Source organism: Phlebotomus argentipes, unplaced genomic scaffold, assembly GCF_947086385.1.
Source record: "Phlebotomus argentipes unplaced genomic scaffold, Phlebotomus argentipes genome assembly contig_75, whole genome shotgun sequence".
Lineage (NCBI taxonomy): Eukaryota > Metazoa > Arthropoda > Insecta > Diptera > Psychodidae > Phlebotomus > Phlebotomus argentipes.
Genome location: NW_026776170.1, coordinates 1,207,894 through 1,219,167, shown reverse-complemented (window position 1 = coordinate 1,219,167; position 11,274 = coordinate 1,207,894). Strand labels below are relative to the sequence as shown.

The window sequence follows — 11,274 nt, the reverse complement described above, 5'->3', positions numbered from 1 at the left end:
ATATATATAATATATATATATATATATATATATAATATATATTATATATTATAATGTTGAAGAGAAGGTTACAATCCTCTGTTAACAGGAGATAACACTTTATATAAAGTACGTGACATGTCTTTACTTTAATTTTGTATTATTATTTTTATTATAACATAGAAGTAAATATATTCATTGATGCCATACTCATTTAAGTAACTGGATTTAACAATTTTTTTAGTGTAAGTATTATTTTCTTGATATACTTAAGTTTATATCAAGCTATTCGCTTTCATCTAACTGCATATCAATACAAGGTCGTGTAAAAGCCTGGCTTGGAGAACGTTTAAAGAAAATTATCTGATTTTAAAATCATGTGTATACTTTAACCACTTTGCATAATACAGGATTCATGTTTGGCTTTACAATACACGTTTTTTTTAAGTTTTTAGCGAAATAACAGAAAAAGTGACTTTAAATATCATTTCAACACTACAAGACTCACGTATCTCTATGTGCACTTCAATGTTGAATAAAAAAAATTCAATTGGCGCTTTTGTTTAGATAAAGTAAAATTGCGATTCTTTTTATGTACGAAAATTGATTTACATCTACCCAATTTCGATTTTTGAATTCGCTGTGAATCTGAATTGTGTAAAATTTTATTCGTTCAAATTGTTAAAAAAAAATTTGCAGTAGAGCGGAATTTTCTACGAAACTTTTTAAATTTCAATTTCTCACTCCAGCTCGGGGAAAAAATAGATATCGAATTGTCACTTCAGCAACTGCAACGATTCCTAACTCCGTGATTATTAAAGAAAAAAAATATAATTCAGTTAATATTCACGAAAAAGCACATATAAAATTTAAACATTTTATTATCGATATAGAGCTTACCAGGATGCCTAAAGAACACACTGAATTGTTGTGCAGAAGATTTTCATAACTTGCAAATATGTATTTATAATTTTCTAAATAGTTTCTTCTATATTTTCATTACTTAGTAATACTTCCTCTATCCGTAATAACAAATGTGCTATTTCCAATTCTAACACAAATAATAATACAAAAAACTTAGTGCCGTATCAAAATCGTAGACTATAACTTTTAAAATTGATATGAGTATGTTTGGTTTGAATGTAGTTTACTTGCGGAAAAATTTGCAAAATATCCATATACTGAAAACATAATTTAGCCAGCTTATTCATGTTTTTAATCTAAAAGTATCGACAGAACTCATAGTTTTTAAATGTTATGAACATGGATAAATTATACGAATGCAGTTACAACAATAACTGTAAGGAAAAGACAATTGTGCCGGTTGCACAATAATTATATTTTTCAACTAACCATTCACTTCATATTGCTTCAATGTCAAAATAAACATTTAAATTTTGTCATAGATTTTTTCTTCCGTATTGAAAGGTGAAATACTGAAACATTTACCAAAGCTACTATTCGCGTTACGCTTCCTCATAGAAATATAATGAGAGTATATTAACAGCGAATATATGGCAATATTCGTCACAATGCGAGATCATTTTAGCGAATCAGTTATTTTTCAATATATTTTGTTTTCTATAAAGTACATAAACTTTGGAAAAATCTTTCAGATTGGAATTTTCCTAGTGTGCAAAAATATTCGAGTCATTAAATTAAATTTAGAATATTAAAATTAATATTAAATATATTTATTTGCAGTGCTCTTACTTATCCTATGGATTATTTTCTTTGTATCGTTAACACTTAAGTACAATTCAGTATGATCTCTTAAGTGTATGCGACTTATTCTCTATATAAATGCGGGGGGGTTGTTCAGAAGAGTGAAAGTGTTGGAACTGATAGTTTATTTAATAATTAAATTGTATATTATACAATATTACATCTTTGGTGAAAGCAGAATTAAAAAATCAGGGTACTAAATTGAGACAACAATTAATGCTGTCATATAAAAAAACAAAAGTAGGAAATAATTGTTTGTCATCAAAGACGATAATCACATATTCGTCACTGAAAGTTCATTATTATTATTATAAATTTCTTGTCAGGTCATCACATTTATTTGCCCACAACTTTAATTAATACTGTATAAAGTATTATATTGCGAAATGTGGTAAGCTGTTCCAATAATATTGATTCTCCTGCTGCTCCTAATACTGAAGAAGAATAGTAATATATTGAATAAATTATCTATTGAAATTTGCCTTTCTCTTTCTCTCTTTGTGAGTTTAAATGGATAAAAAAAACTTAACTTTTAAATATGATGTAACGTGGGGAAAAAATAAACAGTACATTAAAGTAACACATTTCTTAAATAGAGGGAGACATTTTTAATAAAACAAAAAAAAGATTATTACTAAGTATAACCACGAATAGGGCGACCTTATGAGGAATGACTATTGTTGTGTAAGGAAAGAGGAAAAAGAAAAACACTTTTGACCATAATATTATTTAGGTAAACGAGAAGATGTTGGAGTATTTGTAAATTCAGCGTGTGAGTTAGAATTTTTACGGAGAATCCAATTAAGATTTTAACTAAAAGACATTTCAAAAATGAAATATAGTTGATAACTAGTGAGAATAATAGACTCACTTGCCTTTCTCATTTCTGCTTTGTTTTTCCGGTTCTTCGATCCTCGCAAATACAGTGGTGAAAGTAGTTATTAATATCACATTTTGTAACATTCGCAAAGTATTTTTTGAAATCTTTTGTTAAGAAAAGATGTCAGAAACGATTTTGGAATGTCAATATCACATTTTCTGGAACTATGCACAACATTGAATATCTAATATAACTTTATATATAAATGCCCTAAAACCCCCGTTAATTCCGTGAAAGGAATTTAGAGTACTTTGGTAAATTTGTCTTAGTTACCCATTATGACTTTTGTGTAATTTATTAACAACTCAATTTACCATAGTAGATAGTGTGAATAAATAATTTCTTTGGCACTCAAAATTATGTTTGAAACACTCCCGTATAAGCTTCCTTGTTTTTCATGAAAATTTTATTCGTTTTTATTATTTAAATTTTGTTTATTAATTTTGAATTATTTATTTGAAAATACATTCACTTGGAAGCAAGAGATAAGAAATATCTAGAACTAGTCATATTAAAGAAAAAAAAACATGAATAGAAAGAAAAATCGTACGGAAAGGAAGAAATAAAATTTATTATAACGCATATCCATGTCGTTTATTCTCCTCCTTTTTATATTTACATAATTAGGGTATTATTTATATTTAAAATGATAAATAAGAAGAAGGATGAAAATATAAAAATATAATTAAGATTTTATCTATACAGATGATGCCCAAAATTGCATTGAGTTGCAATCTCAAAGCATACATTGTTCTGCTCTAAAATCTACATACCTCACATTGCAATGAAAAAAATCCTCAAAAGCCAATAAGTAATAATGAATATGCATTGTGGGAAAATGTTAGAATGATGATCAGTTCCGCTTTCAGTCATAGTCATTAAGGCAAAAATATGGATGAAACCAAGAAAAAAAAATATTAGCGGAAATACGCGTGAACATACATGGAATAATTAAAGCCGATGTTAATTAATATTTATTGCTATTTATTGAGAAATAATAAAAAATATATATACAAAAAGGTCAATATTGTTTTTCAATTATTTCACAATTGCTATAATCAGAAAACACAAAGCGCGGAAAATCAAATGTTCTTCATTCACACTCTACTATATACTTCGGGATAACGCACTTCCCTATGATGAATGAGGTCAGCGACTTGCGTGTTCATGGATTGTTCCATTCCATTTCAGCTTTGAGAAGAGATCAGCAAAAAAGCGTAACAGTTTTGACGAAAGATCAACCCGACCGAAATTTGCTGAATCATTTGACAGTGTGTGGAACGGCAGTCATGACGCAACGAGTGTATACTCTCTGAGTGAAAAAAGATGCGGATCATCCTCAATTAATCAGTGATTTAATATTTAATATTTTGATTTTTCACGCTCCAAGATCATTTTCAGTTGACTGATCCTATTTTTCGTCGATTCGAGAGTAAATCACTTCCACATCCTTTGAACCTGCACACATTCAAGCAATTCGATTAGATAATGGATAAAATTGTTGCAAGATTTTGATAAAAAAGCAAGTTAAAGAGTCCAGGCTTCAAATTGCTGTAAACCATATAATATAATAATAATAATATTAATAATAATAAATTTATTCATCCTTTTCTGTGTGCGGCTGCCGCAGGCTTCATTGCCGATCTCCCCGAGCAAACGGCAGAAAGCTCTGTTCTTCGGTCGAAAATGCCATTTGGGGGGAAAAACTAGTTACATGTTCTGGTTCGTGGCCTTACAATTTAAGTTGCTTGAAAACTAACTTTTCTACTTTTGAAGCCAGTGTGTTACACAGAGGAATGGAGTAGTAAAACAGCAAAACTCTAGGAGAGTTGAAGCGCTGCACACTAAAGTGTGCAGCAGTATAGTGTACAGTAACAGTAACACAACAGTAACAGTACAGTGTCTGAACTATATGGACGATCCGAGCATCAAGCGCGCATACGCAAATAATGTCGTCAGACCACTAATTGAAAGGCATTGGAGGGTTTTGACAGATTCTGACAGTAGGTGTCAGTGATATTCATTCTAATAAACTTAATTCTGTTGTCTATGAAAACTCGCTAGGAAAGTTGTTACCTTGTGCTTCATACTTAATGCGGTGAGCTTAAGTAATTGGCGTGCATAAAAGTCTGTGCAATGCCGCTTTTCGGCAAGAAAGATTCAAATAAGAAAGTTAAGGGTGGTCGCGATGTGCGTGATGAGCGTACTCCCGCTATAGAGGACAAGTACGTGTTGAAGGAGTTGCTTGGTACAGGTGCATTCAGCGAGGTGCGCCTCGCAGAGTCACGAGATGTACCTGAACAACTTTTTGCCGTAAAAATTATAGACAAAAAGGCGCTCAAAGGCAAGGAGGACTCGTTGGAGAATGAGATAAAAGTGCTGAGGAGGTAGGCCAGACACATCCGGCCCAGCCACTCCACCCCGAGCACCCCGGACCCCGCACAACCCCATCCGCACCCACACATACACACACACACACACTGGCTTCACGCCACCCATTGTTTCTTCCCTCGCAGGTTCAGTGCCAACCAATGTGAGAGCGATGGAGTGATCAACGGGTGAGGGGGTGGTTCGGGGTTAGGCCTCATCTGTAGATTTTAGCTAAACTCGCATGCTTGCAGGCTCTCGCACCCCAATATTGTTCAGCTTCTGGAGACGTATGAGGATAAAGTAAAGGTGTACTTGGTTATGGAGCTGGTCACTGGTGGTGAGCTGTTTGATAGAATTGTTGAGAAGGGTAGTTATACAGAGAAGGATGCTTCTGGGCTCATTAAACAGGTAATAACCACAATTATAATACATTATCTGCCATTTACATCACCCTCAATCTTCCCGTCGTCATATTTCAACGATATAATGTATATTCTAAGTAACACAGTTCACATATGTACGCATATGCTACAAAGTACATTGGGAAAATTGACAATTCACTACAAATCATCGTATATATATATATATATATATATATACACATATGGACTTAACGGATGAACTTAATTCCCGTTTTGGACCGGGTCAAGAATTTAAGTCTTTTTATCATCATTAGTTTCTTGGTCTCCTCAGATCATGCTTCTGAGATTTATGTAGGAAAAACTGCTATTTTTTTTGTAAGAATAGTTGATTTATATTAGGAATGGCCATTGTAAAACAATAATCTATGTTTTCCTAAACCGACGGTTCGGAGGTGAACTCCTCTTTCATTAGGTGTCTATCAGAGCTTTTTTTAAATTTGAACCTCAGAAATTTTGTTTCAAGGTTATGTTACTGTAATGTATATCCTCAAATATTTTGTTACTTCAGACTGAGACGTTTGTAAAATGGGGTTTTAGTGTTATATCGAGGCCATATAAATGTAATTATAACGGTTTAAATTCTCCATGTGAAAATTAAAACATATTTTCAGTATTATGCACTACAGTTAGTACTACATTTCTGAATGGCCACATTTCAAGTTATCAATAGCAACAAAAGCTATAATAGGTCCCAGCTCGCACATGAGCACAAGCAAAGCATGTGATTATCAACATTTCTGCCTATTAATTTTGTTTGTTTTTAGGTATTGGAAGCAGTCGCGTATATGCATGAACAAGGTGTTGTCCATCGCGACCTTAAACCCGAAAATCTATTATACTATTCGTCTGACGAAGATAGCAAGATAATGATCAGTGATTTTGGATTATCTAAGATGGAAGAGTCCGGTATAATGGCTACAGCTTGTGGAACACCAGGTTACGTCGCACCTGAAGTGCTAGCGCAGAAGCCATACGGGAAGGCAGTAGACGTGTGGAGCATTGGAGTGATTAGTTATATCCTTCTATGCGGTTATCCTCCGTTTTACGACGAAAATGATTCCAATCTGTTTGCGCAAATACTCAGGGGTGAGTATGAATTCGACTCACCGTATTGGGATGAAATCAGTGACAGCGCTAAGGATTTCATTCAGAATTTAATGTGCGTGAATGTTGAGAAACGCTACACGTGCATACAGGCTCTTGCCCACCCATGGATCTCAGGCGATGCGGCGAGTAGCAAGGATATTCATGGTACTGTATCCGAGCAGCTTAAGAAAACTTATGCAAAATCACGTTGGAAGGTATGAACAAAGAAATTATTTTAAGTCTATTCATGTGTATTTTTTCTGGTTTGCGTTACATTATGTACAGCCGTTAAAAAAAACACTAAATTCTGGTGTTGCTTTTTCTTGTCGCTCGCAAATGGTTTTCAACCACATCATTGCATTTCATTTCATTCTATTCTATATTTAAGAAACTAGGCCAGTTCTACAAATCAGCCTTACATTCGTTCACATCATTAATGATAATTATTTACTTACTGCATATGTTAAGCTTAGAGTTAAAACTTAATAAAATACTAGTAATAATAATTTAGACATAACGAATTTACTAATGGTTTTACTATTATCTGTATTATATACTTTAAAGTTAAAGATATTTTGTGTATTTAAGAAAAAAAAATGTTTTTTGCAGCAAGCATACCACGCTGCTACAGTGATTCGGCAAATGCAACGAATGGCTCTTAACAGTGGGTCTGGACGCGTGAGTGCAACTGAAGAGTGCGTAAATGGAAGTTCTGCCTCAAAGTAGGCCCAACATTATTATAATGCTTATATATATTTATATGTATAATGTATATATGAGTGTATATAGATGTATGTAGACTTTGAACTTCATAAAAGAGAAGTAGTTTAACTATGACTTTTAGACTAGTCTATCTTTTGTACAACAAAGAGTGAAAAATAAGCAAAATGAGAGTAGTTTTGCCACTAAATTCTCAGTCTTTCTGTTAAGTATGCAGACATACTTGTACATAATAATTTTTAGAAAATAATGCACGGCTGTAATGTGCAGGTTTATTGCAACACATGACGAAAAGGGTCTTGATAAGAAATGTGAGACGTAACTGAGTTATTTAGCTAAGCATTGTATTTTCCTAAATGTAACTAGCTGTAGGTATTAATAACTCTACAACATATATGTATGCCGTGACATTTCGCATTTTGCTAAGTTTTTTTCTTTTTCATAACAAAGCAATTTTTGTTCCCTTTGAAACATGACATGGTTCTGGTACTGGGTCACTATATCAAGTCTATTTAGTGTTGAAATTGGAAACAATCTATGAATCTCTATGAGTTTTCATAAAATTAGGAAACTATATTCATGATTTTAGTTCATTTTAATCTCTTTCAGTTGCGTAATTACTTTGAATCACTACCTAAAGAAAAGTTTACTGATTTGAAACAAAACGTAATCCGCGTCAAAAAGTGTCGATAACTACAACGCGAAAAACTACTCGTCTCCTAGGGTATTAAATTAAAATATTTGTTTTAAAATCCTACTATAACTTTAAAGAGGATATCCTAAACTTAAATTTTACACTTTGAAATTCAAAATGAATGACTTAGTCGTATAGATTTACATAGTGTTAGCGACATTTTGGTAATTAATTTTCAACACTATGTACGTTTAACATCCTTGGCTATGGCAATGGATCGTTCTCTGATATTTTTCAATCAGAAATGGTAATATCGGGTGATTACGGAATAACCAGTAAAATCCTTAACTCAGATTCACTGAAGGGACGTTTTAATATTGTGAAATACATTTTGATTAATGCCTGCTGCAGGAGGAATTCCTTTGAGCGTAACTAAGTTAAGGGTTCACTGGCCATTTTGTCCTCATCCAATGCATAATTCTCTTTTCATTATTCTGTGGGCATAAGTATTCCAATTATACACATCCATTTGCAAGTAAAGTTTATACAAAAAATAATAAAGAGCTTTACCACCTTTCTGCTCTGGAGGTTGATTGTTAACACTTAGACATTGATGTGGTATGAAAATACAGCGAGTGGATAATAAAATTGGCCACTCTGTTCTTGAATCAAACAATACACTAACCGTTAAACATACCAATAAATATTCTTATAATATATGAGATCGCCGTTTCATAATTTAATTATGGCTAAATAAACTTGAGAGAAGATAAAACATACTAAACAAAATCCTTAAATTGTACTTTCCATGGATTTTGTTAACTTGTGACTCAGACATCAATGAAAGCAACCTACGCTCGCAAAAGAATGTTATTATGACCACAAATAAATATATTTCGATGCTTTATAGGAATTTTCTAGTTATTCAGAAATCCACAAAATATTAATGAATTCCAACGCTATTACTGTCATAAATTTTTATTGTAAAATATTTTTTGAGGGTTATCAACAAAAAAAATTGTTTTAGCATTTTTATACAATTTATTATTTAGTTTTATAAATATATTTTCTGATTGTTAGACTATTGCCGATGGAATACATGAGGCTGATTTATACATATATTCTGTGATCTTAATGCGGTAGGTGATCTTGTTTTTTAATTTTTGAAAGATGCTAGGCGGCACCTAATTTGTACATAGTGTTTTGTTTTCTTGAATCTGTGCCATTATTTAAAATATGGTGGCCTAAGCAGATGGCAATAAGAACTCGAAGCCAAATACGAAAAAATAGTTCTGATCTGCGCGGGACTAATGATCATCTAACAGCCTCTGCAGATCATATCAACACACACATTCTCTAACATAGCATTAATTGTTTGTAAATATTGCAACTGATCCTCTCCTAGACCTATCTTTACTTAAAAGAAAAAATGCAAATGCATAAGACACATAATTCATCAATTTATGAATACTATTCACGATTTAGCAGTAATCGTTATATCTCAAAATTATACTTTAAGCTATATTGTAACATTAACTGTTATAGCGAAGTCTATAAGCGGTGTAGAGTATTTGGACGACAAATATAAAATAAAGAGAATAAATAAAAATAGCTAAGAAGCTGCTAAAGTGTTTTATTTAAAATTAAAAATAATTAAAAAAAACGAAATGGCCATTTTTTTTGCTGCTCACTCGTTTTCTTCCGTACGATGTTTCAGAATGCAGAGAATTAAATCAGCAATGTTGGCTCGCTGGAATGCATCGAGCAGAGTAAACTCAATTTGTGGCCAAATCCACCCTAAAATTTCATACCTATGGAAGGAAGAAAAATCCTCAGAAACGTCGTACGGAAATAAAGCAAGCGGGTAGCAAAATTCCGTATTTCGTTCTGGAATCAAACCAACAACTGACCGGTAAACACATAAATCTAGGATTTGCATCACAGTGACTGTTATCCCTTGAGAAATAAAAAAGGAATTTTATATATTTTAGTATGTTCTGTCTTTAAACTTGCGAAGGCCGATAATGTACCTTATGTAGAAGTTCAATGCCTTTCTTAATTAGCTTTCTCCAGGGAGATTGTGTAATCCCCATATTTTACCTATTCAATGCCTCCAGAGCACGTCGGGGTAAAAAGATGCCATTAGCAGATGTCCAGAAATCAGCAACACGTGAAAAATTGGATGGTGATTGGTTTTTTGAGGCCAAGACACAATGAGGCTGCTGAAGCGTCATTTCAACCACACAAAATGAAGCAAAAGAAAAGGAACCACACACAATGTACTATTTAAAAATCGTAAGTACAAAATTGTGGTATATTAGCTGGGATATACAAATGTCTCTCTTCCCTGGCCAACTCGATTTAGTTAGAAGGGAAGAAAGCATGGAAATTTTCATATGCAATATGAAATTCAAACAACCTTTACTCTGGTTCTATGTCTTCGATAGAAAAGTTTGATGTCATTATGGAAACGCCTTGATCTGGATTATTGAAATACTTAAAAACTATCTCAAAGTAGTGTAAACTTGGAACAAAATTTTTACTTAAAATTTTGTTATTGACATTAGCTCCTCTAGAAGTAGTGTGATAAACTTCTGTTGTTTTAAATAGTCGTAGAGTTTTACAAGAGCTTACCAACGAGTCCTAAATTATTAAGATCGGGTAGATAGAACCGAAGTTATATCGTATTCAAAATTAAAAGTCTGAACCGCCTTAACTCCGGTTTCATTGCATCCACGAGAAAGTATAATCTATTTTTAGAGATGTCTTAACCTGAACTACAACGTACTGAAATTTAAAAAAAATCTATGCTCTATTTGCCGACATACAGGTGTTCAAAGGTTTTTCGATATGGTGTCATTCCTTATGACATCACAGACTAATGGTAAATATAGCCTACTAAAGGGCGTTGAGACACGTATTATGGCGAAGAAATTATCGAAATCGGTGGTAAACAGCGGAGATATGGACCGGTAAAGGTGTAAAATTGGACCTTCTATATCTTCGTTCCTAATGAATAGGGGCCCCAAAAGTAACGGTTCGTTGGAAAGGACTCGATCTCAGCTACAACATATGAAAATTTTGAGAAAATTTATGATTTCGTTTTCGAGTTATTCGCTTTCGAAATTTCGAAAATGGTTTTTCCGACTTTACCACCTCTAGCGGTGGTCCTATCAGGTTATATTGTTCAGGTGGGAGATGGCATTTTATGAGACTTTTCTAATGAGTACAAAATCATGCCTATCAATTAATTTAAAGCGGAGCTATTGTCATTTCAATGTTTGAAATTTGAACCCTTATAGCTAGGGTCCGGGAGGTCCTAGGTCCTTAAGTGACGGTTCGTTGGAAAAGTCTTCAAGTTAGCTGTAACATACCAGAATTTGAGCCCATTTGATGCCACAGGGGCTGAACAATTGAGGAAAGTGTATTTTGGCGGTGTTCAAAATGGCGGACAGAGA

The 11,274-nt window shown here is 33.1% G+C and overlaps 1 protein-coding gene across 2 annotated transcripts; it reads left to right on the top strand.

The window, feature by feature from the left end:
- Window positions 1-50: 50 nt before the first annotated feature.
- Window positions 51-9,435, top strand: LOC132257078 (calcium/calmodulin-dependent protein kinase type 1-like). 2 transcript variants are annotated; one of them, XM_059753803.1, is made up of 5 exons: window positions 51-4,971; window positions 5,101-5,142; window positions 5,206-5,362; window positions 6,141-6,677; window positions 7,072-9,435. In XM_059753803.1, the coding sequence occupies exons 1-5, from the start codon at window positions 4,721-4,723 to the stop codon at window positions 7,186-7,188; spliced, it is 1,104 nt and encodes a 367-aa protein (XP_059609786.1). In that variant the 5' UTR covers window positions 51-4,720; the 3' UTR covers window positions 7,189-9,435. The 2 variants fall into 2 exon arrangements, with proteins under 2 accessions (XP_059609786.1, XP_059609788.1); XM_059753805.1 differs by lacking the exon at window positions 5,101-5,142.
- The last annotated feature ends 1,839 nt before the right edge of the window (window positions 9,436-11,274 follow it).